This window comes from Astatotilapia calliptera, chromosome 19 (assembly GCF_900246225.1).
Source record: "Astatotilapia calliptera chromosome 19, fAstCal1.2, whole genome shotgun sequence".
NCBI classification, from domain to species: domain Eukaryota; kingdom Metazoa; phylum Chordata; class Actinopteri; order Cichliformes; family Cichlidae; genus Astatotilapia; species Astatotilapia calliptera.
The window spans coordinates 16427181-16445262 of NC_039320.1; the positions used below are offsets into that span (position 1 = coordinate 16427181).

The window sequence follows — 18082 nt, forward strand, 5'->3', positions numbered from 1 at the left end:
GGTCACCTTTGTTAAATCATGTGTGTCGAAGAGCAGACGAGGCTTCCAGCCAAAATAATTCTCAGATGTGTGGACCCAGATTTAAACCGCCACCTATTCAGGATGATTGGGTGCTGTAAAAAAAAAAAAAATAGTGCTAACTGTTGTTCTACAAGCCAAAGGCAACCAGGCCCTTCGAATATTGTGTTACAATAACTCTAACATCACCTCCGGTTATTTGACTTCTTAATTTAATGCTCACATACAATACAGCATACACATATGTTTTCCTTTACATCTCACAAACACAAAAGCAAACAGTTGAATACGTTGATAACTTTTAGCACCGGTATAGAGCACTGATCCACTCAGCTTTCTCTAAAAGTCTTATTCATAGTGACTTTCAAAATAAAACAGCTTAGTTTGATCTCACTAGGCATGGCTTACATGGAATATCTTTACAGCAGCATTCACTTACAAAGGTTAATTGATTAAAAAAGGATGCATACTGTACACCAAAAGTGGTATACAAAAGCAATATCATCTTATATACCCATTTACATGGCCTTTTGGGTTTTCTCAGTATAACATTTAAGTGTTTCGTGTGTTCTGACAACTTGTGTATTAACACTGATGCTCAATAAAAACATAGAAACATATAATTTAAAAAAAATGTTCTTATGACTGTACATAAAGAGGCTATGGAGATAGGCGGCGTGTAACAATCTTGCATATTAAAACATTAATATATCACGTTCACAAAGCTCTCGCTTTTCTTTATATGTGTATGTACAAGAGAGCTGCTGTCCTTCTGTGTAGGCTATTGTTCTGTTTTTGTTAGGCTGTACTGTTTTTAATATGAAAATTATAATTAAAAAAGAAAGGCAAATTCAATGGGAACATTACTTTTTCGTCATACAGTAATGTGAAAAAATAGTATCAAAAATGATTTTCTAAATCTCTCAATCAAAAAGCGACGTAGTCTTTAATGCACCGTTTTTTTTAAATACACTCGTGGATATGTTTTTTCAGCTTGGTAAACGAGAAAACGAGATCTGATAGTGACATTTGACAAAATGAGACTTTCTTAAGGTATAAAGTGTTTTCTGTTATACATTGTTTGTCTGATGACGGATATACTGTATATATAATCTGCAGCAGACAGATGTTCTGCCAATGAAGGTTTGTGAGACAAAAGAGATTTTAATGATTACAAATATGTTATATAATGCGTATGAAGGATGTATTCCACAATATGATGGGTTTAGATCAAACTTTATGCCAGACACAAGACAAGAGGAAGGGATGAATCGTAGCTCTGGGAAACTTAGCAAAATTTCTGCTCTGTAAGCCAATGAGGGAGTAAGCTGTCCAGGTCTGAGGTGCACCAGTTCAAAGTCAAAATGTTCGAGTCTCTCTGCCCCCGCGTGTTTTATAATCAGTATGAGGTGGTTGGCTGTAGTGCACAATGGATGCAGCGACTGAATCGTCAGCTCCTCTTGGCTTTATTTACCGTTACACGGTGTTTGCTTATTGTTTAGTTGTCTGGCTATTTTGGGTCAATCTCATAGCATAGTCCAGTGGTTTACGCAGTCACCTAACAACTTAAAGATCCCCAGTTTAATCCTGGAAGGAGACACAAATCCCTTAGGTGCCTTAGGATGTCAGGAAGGGAATCTGGTGTAAAAAAACAAACACGTGGAGACCCTTTGTGAATAAGGGAGTAGCTGAAAGTAGCTTCTTCTTTTCATACCGTCATTTTTTGCCACTACAGATTTGAGTGAAGAGTCTCTCAACAACCCATTTATACTTCATCTGCTCAGCACTAAAGGGCTGACAGTCAGAATTAGGAGCCCAACAGTGAACAAAAAAGGAGCATCTAGCATTTTAGGAGGTGGTGGAGACCAAAACTGGAGTTAAAAGATTTAAGTTGAGCTGAATATGGTGACCATAAAAATAACTCCAAATGAATAATAAGTTTATTAAATGATGCTCATTATCATGTTTGATATAGAAACTTTAAAGAAAAAATCAATATGTGCAGATTTTTACGATGTAAGAACCAAACTAATCTGTGATACTAGTTAACCTAACATGTACAGAATTTAGATGGATATGGTCTTGTGATGTGACCTTGCTAATGTTAAAGTGCTAAAGTTACCAACAAATACCTTTATGATAGAGATAAATGAAAGACTGAAACAATATAGTTATTCAGTAGTTCATATAACTGATTTGCTTTTGTACTTTTGGGGCAGATAAGGAACAGATGCACCTGACTTCCGGGAACTCTAAATGAAGTGGCACACCTCATGACTCTACTTTCTTCCCATTGGCTAACAGACCTGCCTTCCCCAGATGTGACCTTCCTCAAATATCCTGCTGGATTTAAGAGGTTAACAAACTGTAGTCAGTTTTCAGAACTTAGTCTGCTTAAGCTTGTCGATGTGGTAGCAAAGCTTCAAGGCCGGCCCCAGCTTGAGTCCGAGGTACTTCATGATCATGTCGCTCTTTAAGAGTAACAAAGCATTTCCATCTATCTCCTGTGAAAGGCAGAGGAAGATGGTGTGAAACTCAGTGAGGACCTGAGGTTTAGTCTAGCCAGGTAAATCAGCAGCATAACACTTACATGTTTCCTAAAGACATCTGCGTGAGGACCTAGAGCCTGGGGATCTGCATCCCTGATGAACCATACAACATCTTCCACAGACCAGGTGGATGGGTCTTTATTGGGCGGAGCCTTGGACTCCTGCGATTCTGAAGACACATTATAACCTCAAGAAAGAACAAATGAAAGATGGAGAGTTACTTTTGTATCTCAGAAAAATAAAGGCCGCATCAATGCTTGATTTATCTCTTGATGGTGTCATACCTGTCCTGTTGCTCTCCGGGAACGCGTTTGGGCTGGTGGATGACTGCCTGCACATGGAGGCTGAGCCATTAGAGAACTGCTGTGAAGAGCGAAACCCGTAGGTGGACTTTGGTGAGTAGGACGAACTTATGGAGCTGAAAGCGGAATCGCCAGGGTCAACGGAGTAGCGTTTGCCATCTGACTGGTCTAAATGGTAGTCATCAGCCATTGATGTTTCAGCTAAAGAAATGATGGAGACTTCTGTTAGTGATAAAAATCCCCCACAGATTCAAAGTATTTGTTTATATTAGTTCAAGAACTTAATTTGGAAGTACCATCTGACTGGTAGGAGCCACCGCTGTGCTGTGTAATGGGCTGATCACTGAAAAGGTTTTCACAGTGCAAGCTGCGACAGAGCTTCTTCAGAAAACGAAGCACATAGTCGATGCTGTTCACCACGGGGAGGCTCAGAAGATGCTGCTTCCCATCAAATGTGGCTGGAAGAGCAAAACAGAAGACCACTTGAAATGCAGCTTAGACAAAAGTTTCTTATAAGTCAGACAATGAAACCTTTAATATTTTTTTCTCTCCCAGTAACACCTTAGGGAGTGTGCTAAAGAAGCTATTAAACAAACAGATAACAACACCTGAAGGGGGTCTTTGTACAACACCTGATATTTTTTCTCCTCCGTAGCCTTGCGTGAGGAGAGTGAACACCGTTTTCTGCTGGAAAGCACTGTCAATGCAGCCCTGAACGGCCTGCTGAAGCACCACAGAGGGTCTGTCGGGCCCAAAGTGATCGGGAAGCTGTTGGATCTTCTTCCTGTCCAGGTTGGGCCCAGTGTTCGCCTGCTTGTTGATGTAGATACAGACTGGAAAACACAAATGAGGAAAATGAAGGAAAGGAGAAATAGCAGAAAAACATAAGGGGAAAAAAGAGATCATATGCTTTTTTGTCTTTAAGCTAACAGAGAAGCACTTTAAAGCTTCTTAAGTGAGATTAACAGCGTATTGTATTTTACCTGTGAGCACCTGGGGCGTGGCAGAGTGGGGGATGGTGGCAGCATCCTGAGGAATGGAGCTCATATCGGGCTCTGGGGTGCTGCTGGGTGGAGAAATAGCCAGTGGTGTCATCACCATCCTGGGTTTGAGCTGGAGAGGAAGAAGGGGGTTTTGTATTGCTATGTCTGTTTTGGAAATATCATTTATTTATGCACACTAAATCATGCAGGGAGGGTTAGGATTGTTTAACACTGTAGTTTTCATGCTTTGGCCTGTATGAAAAGAAAACAAATGTGCTGATAATAATGTCCTCTTTAGGCTAAAAAATAATTCCATAACACAACAGAACAAAGCCTCACAGATGTTAACTCCAACTCTGTTTATGCTGGGATCCCACAAAATCTGAAGGGCATGGAGTCTCCCTGTCTGTATACACATGTATTTTTAAACACACTGCACCCACACACACTACAACTCATCCACCAGCCCCCCTTCCCCTTTCCCATCTGGCTGACCTTGAAGCCCGGCTTTCTCCCCCTCTTCTTGGGCACTTTGAGTGGAGGGAGCGATTCAGGGTAGCGATTAGGAAAATCCATCTTGGCGACATTGCGGAGCGGAGGTCTCCCTCTCTTCCTGCCCGGTATCTTCCCCGCCTGGCTGGGAATGAAGGAGGGAGCCACTGCAGCTGATTGCATCTCACCGTTGTTGCCGTCTGATTTCTGTGCCGTCACTGCAGGTACGCTCATTTGTAGCTGGACACAAAGGAAACAATGAGTGAGCTCAAACAAGGGCAAGGGCAACGCATTGAAAACATGCACTTTAGTTGCACATCAATACTCCTCTGTAGCCGCTGCATACTAGAGTGCAGCATTAGCATGAATTCAGAGGAAGCAGACGCAATTGGCAAAGGTGTACCAACAGTAACATCCAAACACTAGGAGCCTGCAGAAAACTCAGCCGAGCAATGTGCTGAGAGAAACAGCATTCAGCTGAGCACCATAATAATCAAACAACACACAAAGGCAGCCATGCATGTGCCGTGGTGGAAACAGCACCTCCATCCTGCACTCGTAACACACTAATAAACCTGAGAGAGGGAGGGGTGACTATTACCTGCTATCTTCTATTGTGAAAGCCCACAACCTTTTGTTTTAAGTCCCAGGAGCCTAAAGGCAACTACAAAGTTAAATCCCATGCAGTGCAGGAAAAGCCATCTTGCTTTTTTGCCCCCCTTAGTCTCCCTTTGGTTAACACACCGCTGCTGCTGCTGCTGCTGCTGCTGCTGTGCTGCTGCTCCTGGGCACACAGGCTGCAGACATCTCATTAGACTAATGCATTCAGCAGTGGCAGAGGGAGGGGGGGAAATTGACTTCACCATGGCTACCCAGCTATGAATTACCATTATCATGACAGCTTCCAGCCTATTCTTAAAATAAGAGAAAGGAAACAAGAAGCAGCTACTAAATAAAAGAAATACCCCCCCCCCCCCCCCACCCCCCCAGCAGCAGCACAACTAACCGGAAAGAAGCCATTTGCAATGCCTCCAAATGTATTTTGAAGAGATTTGTGAAAGGATGCAGCATGTAAACAAACAATAACCGGTTAGCAGGCACTCACCATCCAAAGCAGATGTGAAGATGTGGAGTATCCCTACGCTCCGTGCTGTGGTTCCTATATTTTCTTCTGCTACCAGTAGCAGAGCACAGATCTCAGAGCAAGGCGGATTCCACTGTAATACTGTATATATGTCTGTGTGCTTGTGTGTGTGTGTGTGTGTGTGTGTGTGTGTGTGTGTGTGTGTGTGTGTGTGTACAACAGAGACAGACAGAGAGCGAGTGACAGTGTGTGTGTGCATTAAAGAGACAGAGAGACGGAGAGAGAGGGAGAAGTGCTCCTCTGTTGTCATGGCAACAAGCCTGTAAGCCCTGACAGTTGTCTGCCATGTTTTGTCTGCAACTCAGGCTCAGTGCTTCGGAGGCACAATTAGACCCAAGACAGATTTGCATCTGTCAGTTGATATAAAAATTAAATATCTGTTATTTATTTATTTATTTTTAACACGATTCTTTTTTTCTTTTTTTGTTTTTGTTTCAGCGTTATTGTGAGCTTTTAAATGGTTTATACTTAAATTATATTTAGATCTTTGGTGAATTGTTGATAAATTCATCAACCTATAACGTCTATCAAAATGATCATCTTAGTCATGTTCTTAAGTAAAAATGACCCAGATTATAAAAAAATGTTTTAAAAATTCCTGCTTCGAGCTTTCCAGATGAGAGGAATCAGGGCTTTTCTTTGTTATGCATGAGAGCACGCTGAATATATTTGGGCTTTCTGTTTGTAAAAACAACACCAGGGAGCTGCTGGAGCTGCAGGAAATTTTTTTGTGATATGTTACAGTGAATAAAATAAATAGCTGCTGTCCAAAATAATCATGTTAACATTAAAATCTTATTGTGAAAATATGAAGAATTCCATGTGGATTTTTGCTGTGAAGATCGTATGTTTTATCATTTTGTGTTTCAAATGTATTACTCATTAATTTGAATAAACGCTTTTTTTCCCTTTTTTTTTTTACTCCGGGTGGGCGAAGAAAGACTATATCTGGCATTAATTTACCCCCTACAGTCATACAGTGAAGTCAATGATACTGCTGCACTTGATATTACAGTCACAGAGGACAAATCAGGTGTGCGTGCAGCGTGAGATTTAGGCAAATTAGTTTTTTTTTAATTATTCAAGAAATTATCTAGCAATACATTTTTAAATTAAGTAATTATACCGAACAACACACAATTTCCCAGAGCTGAAAGTGATGCTTTTAGAGGTCTTCTTTTGCCTGACTACTAGCCGAAACCCCAGAGATGTATTAAGTGTATAACATTATGAAGTGGCAACACGCAATAATAATATAGCCTTTGAAAATGTATTTTTAGGATGCAATAGCACATTTAGATTAGATTAGATTAGATTAGATAAGATTAGATAGATTAGGTGCTGTTAAATAATCTGGCATGGTGAATTGTCGCCTCCTGTTGGCCGAAAAACGACTGAAAATGTCATTGCTAATAAAGTTTGATTGACAGAATTTGAATCCAAGATGGCGGCGCGCGTACCGCTGTCTATGAAGATGTCACCCTCAGCTTCTTTGGGCTTAAGGCTTCTTTTTAAAGAGCAACATTCCTCCGGAAAGCTGCTGAAATCTCTCAGCGAGTTCCACAGAAGAGGTGAGGTTTGTTTTCAGTCAGTTTAGACTGTTTAAAGTAACCGTCCGCGGCTCTAATCATAACCTTGTCCTACTTTTACTTAACATAATTAGTTAGTGTACGCTTTTCCACGTTAACCTGGCATAATGCATATTTTTGAGGTTTTGTTCAAACTTACCTTGTTATGCTTGTCGGTTTTTCCTGCCCTTTGAGCTGTCAGAGTCGTTACCCGCTAATTCTTCCTATTCGCCCACCAGAGCAACGTTATCGTTACTGTCCGAATCACCCAAAAATCGTTGTCGTAGTGGTCTAAAAGCTTTGCGGAGAGCTAACTTATCGGTAACGTGCGTGTTGTTACGGTTTTTAAGGCTACTCTGTGAAAGTCCGGCAGGCGGAGGAGGAGAGCGGTGTTAGCGCCGCCGGCTTCAGCGGCCCCCTGGATCACTACACCGGGCTGATCAGAGATGGGACGCTGCGGGAGGATGAGCACCAGAAAGCGGTGATGCAGAAACTGGACGAGCTGCACAAAACTCTGAGAGGATACAGCAACACCCCGACATCTGTCTTCTCCAGGGTAGGTAGAAGCATGCCCCAACTTATGTTGTTATTATTATTAATATAATAATATTAAGTGAATATTAGTGCAGAGCAACGTGGTTTACAATGTTGGCAATATTAGAGATTAATCTTTACATTTGTCCAACTTTACTCAGCCTTTAACTTAGTTATTATCCAAATTATGAAGTGTTTTTGCATCACAGAGTATCACAAAGGTTTTGGAGTAATAAAATGCTGTTATTGTGTAGCATTCACACTCCAATGAATGGGGCATCTTGCATAAGGATACTTAGGTATTCAGACCTAAGGTACTCAGGTAGGTGGCTGTAGTGGAGGGAGGGTTAGCACTGTTGCCTCACAGCAAGAAGGTCCTGGCTTTGAATCCACCATCTTGCCAGAGCGTTTCTGTGTGGGGTTTGCATGTTCTCCCCGTGTCTGTGTATCTTTTCTCTGGGTACTTCGGCTTCCTAGCGGGGTTAGGTTAACCAGTAATTCTAAATTGTTCATAGGTGTGCATGTGAGTGGTAGCTCACATGTGTTAGCCCTGTGCTCAACTATGGCAGCTGGGGTTGGCCACAACCCTGAATTGGATAAGTGAAAGAGGATGGATGGATTATATATACAGGGGTCCCTTTGGCCATGTTACCTACCATAAATTTGATATATTTTCCCTATTTCCTGTCCATCCATCCATCCATTTTCTGCTTATTCAATTCAGGCACTGGAGCCAGTCCCACTTGACACTGGTGTACCCGGAGAGAAGCCGTTTGAGCACATGAAAACTGTGCCTTACTATGTAATATGTGCCTTGAGGTGACTGCTCTTTTGATTTGGTGCAATATAAATAACTATGCATTAAACTGAAAAGGCCCCAGGGTACAACAGTGCTAACAGTTACACCACTGTGCTGCTCTACATGTGACCGTTTCACATTCAAAAACATTAACACAGAAAGTCCAGTGTTAATGATGACTTGTGAAACGTGGTTTTTCAGTTTACTACTTTGTCTTCATCTTCTTCTGTTGCTCCTCCAGTTAGAGGTTGCCAGAGCAGATCATCTGCCTAAATCTCACCCTGCTCCTAGTATCTTCTTCTGTCACACCAACCCTCTGCATCCATAAATCTTTTCTGTGGTCATCCTCTTTTCCCCCTGCCTTAAAACTCCATATTCAACATCCTTCATCCCATATATCCACTGTCCCTCCTCTGCAAATGTCCAAAATATCTCAGCCTCTCCTCTCTAACTTTGTCTCCAAACTGCTCAACCTGAGCTGCCCCTCTGATGTACTCTTTCTAGTCCAGCTTGTCCATCCTGTCAACACACTCCACCCTGCCTGTGCTCTGTTTTTCACATTCGTTAGGTTACCACTGTGTGACATAAATCTGAGGAACGTAAGAGCGGCTCTCTTTCATGCTTTATCTTCTTTGCTGATAATTTCAGCAGCATGCCTTTTTAAAATTTGACTCTACAGTGTTTCTCTTATCTTCTCACTCAGTCTCATCAGCTGTAGGCTTTGTTGACATAACTTGCGCTCTTACTGGGTGTGATTCCTTCAAAAAAAAAGCCTGTGTGTTGGGCATGCTTTGTTCAGATCACACTTTAAAAAAAGGAATTAGTGAAAGATTCCTAAATAATTTGCCATCTATTTGTCTATATTAGTTTATAATGATGATTTTTGCTCATTTTTACTTGTCTCTGCATCTTTTAGTTTTTCACAAAACCAAAGCCTCCCAAAGGTTACTACATCTACGGTGATGTTGGTAAGCCATGGAACTCACAGAATTGCATATCTCAATGTAATGAAATTAAGATTTTTTCCAAACTCAGAAGATCTTTTTGTTTTGTTCGTTTGTTTCAGGCACGGGGAAAACGATGGTCATGGACATGTTTTATTCATATGTGGAGACTGAGAACAAAAAGAGGGTTCATTTCCATGGTTTTATGTTAGACGTGCATAAAAGTGAGTACAGTTGTTAGTTAAGCTGCATTTAAGAGAAAAAGGGGGGGTGAGCTGTGTTTATCAATGCAACTTTGGACTTTCTCTGCTTCTAGTGAACATGTGGGGGAAGATAAGGTGTGTTTGTTTTATTGGCAAAAAGAAATACTGGAGTTTTGTTCCAGATAAATCAAGTCTCTTGTATCTGTGCCGTTAAAGAAGATTGCAAATATATTTTTTTTTCTACATCAGTACATAATCCATTTGGATATATCGTGCCACTCCTGCCACTTAAACGTAGCTGTGTAAGGATTTTTGTGTATTTACGAAAATCCACTTGTCACTAATGGTAAAAGCTCTAGCATGAGACACAGTTTTGTTTTTTAAATTTATTTCTCTGTGATTTGATTTGTGGAGATTCAAAACATTTACCTTTGAAATACTGTAGTATTTCCTCCAGTTTAAGCAGTACTTCACATACAGTCATGTGAAACGAAAGATTTAAGAGGACTCTAAGTACAGCCTTACTGCTTCCATAGCAATTAAGAGGGTAAGTAGCAAATTAAACTCAGCATATGAGCACAAACACCTCATAAGAACTGTAAACACAGCGGTGGAGGGGTGATTATTTGGGCTTGCTTTGCAGCCACAGGACCTGGGCACTGTGCTCATTGAGCTGACCGTGAATTCATCTTTATAACAAAGCCTTTTAGAGTCAAATGTGAGGCCATCTGTCCAACAGCTAAAGCTCGGTCCAAACTGGACCAAGAACAAGCGATCCCAAGAACACCAGGAAACCTACAACAGAACAGCTGAAGAAGACAAGAATCAGTGTTGTAATGATCCAGACCTCACGCTAACTGAAATATTGTGGTGGGACATTAAGAGGGTTGGGAATGAACAAAAAACCCCACAAACCTCAATAAACGAAACGTATGTTGTAAAGAGGAGGGCGCAAAATTCCTGCACAACGATGTGAGAGAAAGTTGTGCAGAAACAATTATTTAATAATGGCAACTTTTTCCAATATCCTGTGCAGAAAGCCATATAGAAGAGAAAGAGTCTTGTGCAAAACAATATATGTTACCCTATATGTTACCCTAACCCTATTGCATGCTTATTATACATAAAATATTTAATATTATAATATTGTAAGAATGTGGTAGTTTGCATTTTCCACTTGGTTTTTCTGGGATCTGTATTTGTCTCTTCTTACAGACTTACGATTAACAGTAACTGCATTTATCTTTTCAATCTACAGGGATTCATCGGCTGAAACAGAGTATGCCAAAAAGGAAAGCAGGAAAAATGGGCAAGTCTTATGATCCCATTGCTCCGGTTGCAGAGGAAATCAGTGAGGAGGCTTGTCTGTTGTGCTTCGATGAGTTTCAGGTACTTTTAAATCATCTTGTAAAAAAACATTTAGTCTCTATAACATGTAACCTCATGTAACAATCATGTTGTTGTGCTTTACCCACATTTCAGGTCACTGATATTGCAGACGCCATGATTCTCAAGCAGCTTTTTGAGAATCTGTTTCTAAACGGTGTTGTTGTTGTGGCTACTTCTAATCGTCCGCCTGTAGGTAAGTAATGTCTAGTGTAATATGATTATAAATGTGTTCTTAACACGGCTTAAAACTCCTTTGGTTTACATAAAAAAACAAATAATGCCTTTAAAGCACAATCCTATGGGATTGTAATCAGAAATGTATAAGCTATAATCACATTCAGGAAATTATTCATCATATTAAAGAAAACATGTGCATACATCATTTGACAAAAACAACTGCAATAATAAATATTGTGTTACAGTGGTCCCTCGCTATAACGCGGTTCACCTTTCGCGGCCTCGCTATTTCACTGATTTAATTTTTTTTGTTTGTGTAATTTTGCATGCTTTTTATTTTTGTTGTTGTTACAGCACATTGTGTTCTGCGTCCTGATTGGCTGTAGACCATTGCAAAATGCAGCTGCTCGCATTTTAACAAGAACTGGGAAATTTGAGCACATTACCACTGTTCTTAGATCTCTGCTTTGGCTACCTTGTCAGGTTCGAGCAGATTTTAAGGTCCTGCTGCTCACCTACAAGGCTTTAAACGGACTGGCACCTTCATACCTCTCCGACCTTTTACACCTTTATGTCCCATCCCGTGCTCTACAATCTCAGGACTCTGGCCTTTTTAAAAGTTCCTAGAGCCAGAAAACAGACAATTGGAGAGCGTGCTTTTTCTTTTCGTGCCCTGTTTCTGTGGACCAACCTCCCTCAAGATATTTGGCAGGCATGCTCTGTGGAGGTTTTTAAAACTAAGTTGAAGACACATTTGTTCACCCTATCCTAAATGTCTTAATTCTATGGCTTTTAGTTTTTAAATGTTTACTGTTTTTAACTTGTATTGTGTCTTTTACCTGTATTGCTATGTATCACTTTTATTTTATTTATCTCTTTAATTGTACAGCACTTTGTTTGAAAGCGCTTTATAAATAAAGTTATTATTATTGTCAATCAAACTCGTGCTGCGTCTCCTGTCCAGTACAGAATGCGTTCAGCTTGTCAAATTTACATAAATCTTCGATCGCTAGCAGTGTGACTCTGAAGTGCTGCACTGTATGTTTGTAAGTTTTCTCCCCAACAAACACAACAATGTCGATAAAACGTTTTGCACCGTCAAAGGCGCCTGCGGTAGCACCCAAAAGGCAGAGGAAGATGCTATCCATCGTAGACGTTACCGTATTTTTTGGAATATAAGGCACATTAGGCAAAACCAAACAGTCAGATAAGTCAAACTTTTCTCAACTCATCCTTCTTGCTTCCTCCACTTCCGTACCACTGATTCATTAATGTTGAATTCTCTCGCAGCTGCTCTATTCCCATGTTCTGAACCTGAAAACAGGGTTTGATCTTTGGTTTCATTCTACAATACTGGACTTATTTTTCTATGAAGGTTTGAACTTTGAGGGTGTTTAAACAAGAGAGAAAAGTGTGAAAATCTTCATGCCTGTCTGAGAAAAGTGTATAAAGTGTGTAGTGAGGGGTTTTACAGCCTTAAAACATCTAGAATAATTGTAAAATATGAAGCTGGCTTCTTTGCGGATTTCACCGATTGCGGGTTAATTTTAGAATGTAACTCCCACGACAAACGAGGGACCACTGTATTTAAAATTTGTAACAGTTATGCTATGTCAAACTGTTATTTGTCTTACTCATTCATCATTTGTTTAAAACGAGTCATTTTACCTCACTTCGCCCTCCTTTTAAGCCAGCTTTCTTCTTACTGGCTGACCCTTTCAAGCACAAGGTTTGGACAGCAAGTGGGCTGAGCTGTTTTGTGGCTAAATCCATAATGTTAGGAGCCTGAATCGATGATGTTACGAGTATCTGCTCACACTGACACCACAGAGAGCCAAGAGTAAAAAGAAACTGTTGGAAACTTAGAGCGTTTTAACCCACAGGGGTTAATTTTACATCCAGTGACCTCGATATCCGAATTAAATTGTAACAGTATAGAGTATACACCCACCAGGCACTTTATTAGGTACACCTTGGTAGTATGAGGTTGGAAAGAACTGCTTTAATTCTTCGTGGTAGAGATCCAACAAGGTGCTGGAAATATTCCTCAGAGGCGATAGAAACACTCAGAAATGCTCTTCTCCATACCTTCATTGTAACAAGTGGTTATTTGAGTTTCCTGTCACATTAAAGCAATCTGGCCACTTTCCTGTGACCTGAGTCAGCTCTGAGTCAATGAGGCATTTTCACCCACTGAATTTGCGCATGCCATATTTTCTCATTTTTTGGACCATTCTCTGTAAACCCTAGAGATGATTGTGTGGGAACATCCCAGGAGACCAGCAGTTTCTTAAATAGACTAGCCTATCTGGCACCAACAACCACACCACATTCATAGTCGCTTAAGTCCCCCCTCTTCTTCATTCTGACGCTTGGTTTGAACATGATCAGGTCATCTTGACCACGTTTACAAGCTTAAATGTGATTTGAGGCTACAAATTACAGAAAACAAGAAAGCGTAATCGGTCTGCTATAACACTTTGAAAGCCATTTAGATGTATGCCAGATAACAGCAAATGTGACAATGGTTTTTTTTCTTTCTGTTTCCTCAGACTTGTATAAAAACGGCCTGCAGAGAGTCAACTTTGTGCCTTTTATTGCAGTGTTGCAGGTAAAGTGAAGTCATCTTCTGCTGCTGAGGCTACCACGTGTGGCATCGCAGTATTTATCTGTAAAATGTTTGTTTTCCTCCTGCAGAAATATTGCCATACTCTTCGCCTGGACTCTGGGATTGACTACCGCAAACAGAATAGACCCTCATCTGGAAAACTCTACTTCCTGTAAGAAATGCTCACTGTAAAACAAGACAGGGGGATGATTTTGCTTTGTGTGATTTGCACTGTTTTTCCTATTTAATGTTTCCCTGTTACATCTGTTGCAGTTCCAGTGAACCTGATGCAGAAACGACCCTCGATAAAATGTTTGACGAGCTGGCTTTTAAACAGAATGACAGTAAGTCTGCTTTCAAAATAGCACTCTGTCACTGCAGCATTTTACTGATGACCTGCTCATTATATAAAGTGCTGAACATAATGTTTTCTGCAGTAACACGACCAAGAGTTCTGAACGTCCACAACAGAAAAGTCCGTCTGAACAAAGCGTGCGGGACCATCGCAGACTGTACATTTGAGGAGCTTTGTGATAGAGTGAGTCTCTTTTACAGACACACTGTGTGATGGATCATATGTTATAATTACTGTTTGTCATCTTTTATTTTTAGATTATGTGGTATGACAGGTTTAATATGGGAGAAAAAGTAGTTTGCTTTATTTTATGGCACAAATTGGGCTTGTTTTGACTTTGTATCAGAAGTCTATTATTAAAAAGGGAAATCAATGGTATGCTCAACCACAAGAGTGCAGTATTTTTTGTTTTGTTTTTTTCCTTCAAATTTGCAAACCACTCGCCACAATCTTGAGCTACTAGTTTCCCATTGCTAGTAAAAACGTGCAGATGTGTGTGTTTTCAGAGTTGCAGTATGACTGGTTTTCTGCATACTGATGACAAAGTCCTGCTGCAAAGCCCTCGAACACTTGTTATCAGATGTTTACTGCACCAGTTTTTATTGCTTTAACGTCACATCAAATAAATTCAGATGTATTTTATTTTATGTACCTCTCCCTGCATTTTAATCTAGTTGGTTTCCTTCACAATGATGGGAAATGAAAGGGGTCTGTTTAAACGACTGACTCGCTTTTGGTTCTGCTTATGCTCAAGAGAAAGAAAATGACTAATACAAAGCAGCAGAGTCTGAAGTTTCTAGTAAACATTTTATGCAAAGTGTAGTTTGGTGAAAAACTTATGGAAATGAAAAAATGACTCAAACCAGTGCGGGAAGTCTTGCTTGTGGACACCTCATACATATGTTTGAATATAAATGTTCCAGCCTTTAGGAGCGAGTGACTACCTAGAGATATCCAGGCTGTTTGACACAGTCTTCATTCGACACATTCCTTTGCTGACCGTGAACAAAAAAACTCAAGCCAGGCGGCTCATTACGCTTGTGGATGCCCTCTATGAACACAAGGTACGATTCCTTCATTTGTTTGTATGCACATTAAATCTGCACTAAAACACCAAACACGGGAATTTAACACTAAATTTGTCTCGTTTCAGGTACGTGTGGTGATCCTCGCAGATCACCCGCTGGAGGATATTTTTGTACAAGATGGGGATCACAGCCACGACGAGGGCCACATCCTGATGGATGACCTGGGGCTGAAAAGGGTAAGCGGTGACTCTGTTTCCACAGAGAAACCAGATTTGGGTAATTTTGGTGGTAAACACAGATGATTAAGGCCTCTGTGGCCTGCGGCTGACAGTAAATGAAACCCAGAGCACACAGCTAAAAGTAAGTCAGCACATACTGTGTAAACTGTAAGAATCATTTTAACCAGTATCAGTTTGTTCCTAAATCATTTTTTTATTAGAAAAAATACAAGTCCATCCTTGAAGTGTATTAGTAACATAAAATAGTGGAAATTAATGTGTACATTTTTGTGTGAAAGGCCATTTAAAACAGAATTTGCGAATCTCATAAACCCAAATCGTATTCACAGTAAAACATAAAACTTTAAAATGTTTAAACTGACACATTTTATTATTTCCTTAAAATTATTACCTCATGTTGAATTTTATGGCAGCAGCATGTCTCAAACAGGTTGCCACGGGGATGACAAAAGGCTGTAAAAGTGAGCGATACTAAAAAGAACGCTGGAAGGAACATTTGCAGCTAATTATGTTTATTAGCAACACGTCAGTAACATGACTGAGTATAAACAGTGCGTGTTAGAAAGGCTGTTTCTCAAAAGTAAAGATGGGCAGAGATCTGCAAAAAAACCCACAAATTGTAGAAAAATTCAGAATAATGACCTTGAATGTAAAATTGAAGGTCCATGTGTAAGAGACGAAGCTAAAAATCAGCTCAATTCAGTTTTATTTTTATAGCACCAAATCACAACAGCAGCCACCAAGCGCTTTATATTATAGAGTAAAGACCCTACCGTAATACATAGAAAACCCCAACAATCAAGTGAACCCCCTTGGTGACAGTGGGAAGGAAAAACCAGGCTGAGGGAGGGGCAGCCATGTGCAATGACCGTTTGGGGGTTGATGGTACAGTTTTGTATCAATGTTGGATGTTTGTGATCTTCAGGGCCCAAAAGCATGTGCTCCCATCTAAACAAAGTCTCGGCTATTTCAGCAACACAATGCTTGCCCACAAGGACCAAAGGCTCACATCGCATATAAGACAACATATCTCTCCCAAAAGCCTGCTGGACTCCTCGGTTCCCAGATGTTTGCAAACTGTTGTTAAAAGAAGAGAGATTGCTACACAGTGATAAACATGGTGCCGTCGCTTCAGATTCAAAATGAGTTCTTTTTTTCTTCACACTGAACGTTTTCATTGTTTAAACCTTTGATATGGTTGGTTTGCTCTATTGTGAATAAAATGCTGGTTTATGAGATTTGCAAACTTAACTTTAGGTTTGTAAAAGTTAAGTAGCTTAGTCAAGAATTAAAAGCATTTAAGACTACAGGTTGTTTTGTTTCCTGTGTCAGAAGAGAGATGAAGCATGTTACCATAGAAATAATTTTTACCAAAATAGAAATACTAACTTAAAATTTATCTATTCAAGTTAGTGGTTCCACAGATTTTATTTTCCACTTCATGAAAATCCAATTTTTACTTTTGGAACATCTAATTTGGAAACTATTAAACCCATAAATACAACACTGAACGAGTGTAAAAATAGAATAATCTGTCTGAACATGTAAAGATGAAAGATCTGAGAGTGAGGAGGTTGTATCGTTTTATTAGACTGCCACCATTTGATTAATGGCTTTTTTTGCCCCAAAGTCGTGTGTAAGTAAACTGTAACATGTCCAATGTCTAACAGGAAGAAGCCAGCAGTCTGTCCATCTTCAGCGGCGAAGAGGAAAAATTTGCCTTCCAGAGGACCGTGTCCCGACTCACAGAGATGCAGACAGAAGAATATTGGCTGGAGGGGGACAGAAGCATGAAATCACAGGCGTAACATTTAGAAAGGAAACAGTGTTACCAAACTTGGTGCGCCTTAACCTGCACTCCTCGCTGCCTGTAACAGCCCAGAACTGAACACTCCTCCTCATCATCATCATCTTATGCAGCACAAACCCAGTGGAACTCCTCATCTCTGTGCGTGTGTGCAATTGTAGTGCAGAGTATTTATTCTTATCTAATCATTTTATTGCGACATTGCACTTTAAGGAGGATTTATAAGATGAACTTTGAGTTATTGCTTTTAACTTGGTGACATTTTTGAGGTCCAACTTCACTTTTTTTTTGATGTGTGGGAAATCAGCTGGACGACTTTTGGAAAAGTAATCCAAAAGGACTTTGATGAAGATTTAAGGGACATTTTAATTGGATCTATTTTAAGATACACTACGGTTTGAAAATGAAATGAATTGTATATGATCTTAACACATCTAAATACAATGGCAGCAGACTGGTTTGGAGATTTGCAGCCGTGTGTTTATTCGAGTTGTGATTTATTTAGCCTGTGCATGTGAAATGTTTATCTCAGAAAGCTTTGCAGATGCTGCAGAGAATGAATGGCACCATCTGACTCTTCATCAGTGTCTTCATTCGCCAGACGGAAAAAGAAAAGCAAACCATGTCAGCTGAATATTACTTATATGGCACAATAGCTTTGTACATCTGTCCCCACAAATGAAACCGTTTCAGTGTTGGCGTAGGCTGATATTTAACTGCTTTCTGCTTGCATTCATCCTCCGTTTATTTAAATACAATAATGCACACAGCCTTACAGAAACAAAGACTGCACTGTGTGGGAAGTGAAAGTGAGAAGAAAAAAAAACTACATGAGTATATCTCCTGTACAAACATAAGCGTTACCAATGCAAGCACAGTTTTTCTGCATAAATTAGATCTCATGTCCTTTTTTTAATCAGCATTTCACTGATTCATTTTGAAC

At 40.1% G+C, this 18082-nt stretch overlaps 2 protein-coding genes across 5 annotated transcripts; one reads left to right on the forward strand and one right to left on the reverse strand.

Moving 5' to 3' along the window:
* Positions 1-211: 211 nt before the first annotated feature.
* On the reverse strand, positions 212-7474 carry LOC113012255 (sex comb on midleg-like protein 4). 4 transcript variants are annotated; one of them, XM_026152344.1, is made up of 9 exons: positions 7217-7474; positions 5450-5518; positions 4348-4584; positions 3853-3982; positions 3502-3702; positions 3166-3327; positions 2852-3070; positions 2609-2754; positions 212-2522 (listed from the first exon to the last, which is right to left on the reverse strand). In XM_026152344.1, exons 2-9 carry the CDS (start codon positions 5450-5452, stop codon positions 2397-2399), a joined length of 1224 nt encoding a protein of 407 aa, XP_026008129.1. In that variant the 5' UTR covers positions 5453-5518; positions 7217-7474; the 3' UTR covers positions 212-2396. The 4 variants fall into 4 exon arrangements, with proteins under 4 accessions (XP_026008129.1, XP_026008131.1, XP_026008126.1 ...); XM_026152346.1 differs by lacking the exon at positions 5450-5518; XM_026152341.1 differs by lacking the exon at positions 7217-7474 and having other exon boundaries at positions 5450-5620.
* afg1la (AFG1 like ATPase a) lies at positions 6828-17718 on the forward strand. Its single transcript, XM_026152340.1, has 13 exons — positions 6828-7059; positions 7407-7612; positions 9306-9357; positions 9456-9557; positions 10795-10925; positions 11019-11118; positions 13655-13713; positions 13800-13882; positions 13984-14054; positions 14148-14248; positions 14989-15129; positions 15219-15329; positions 17003-17718. The coding sequence occupies exons 1-13, from the start codon at positions 6933-6935 to the stop codon at positions 17138-17140; spliced, it is 1422 nt and encodes a 473-aa protein (XP_026008125.1). The 5' UTR covers positions 6828-6932; the 3' UTR covers positions 17141-17718.
* The last annotated feature ends 364 nt before the right edge of the window (positions 17719-18082 follow it).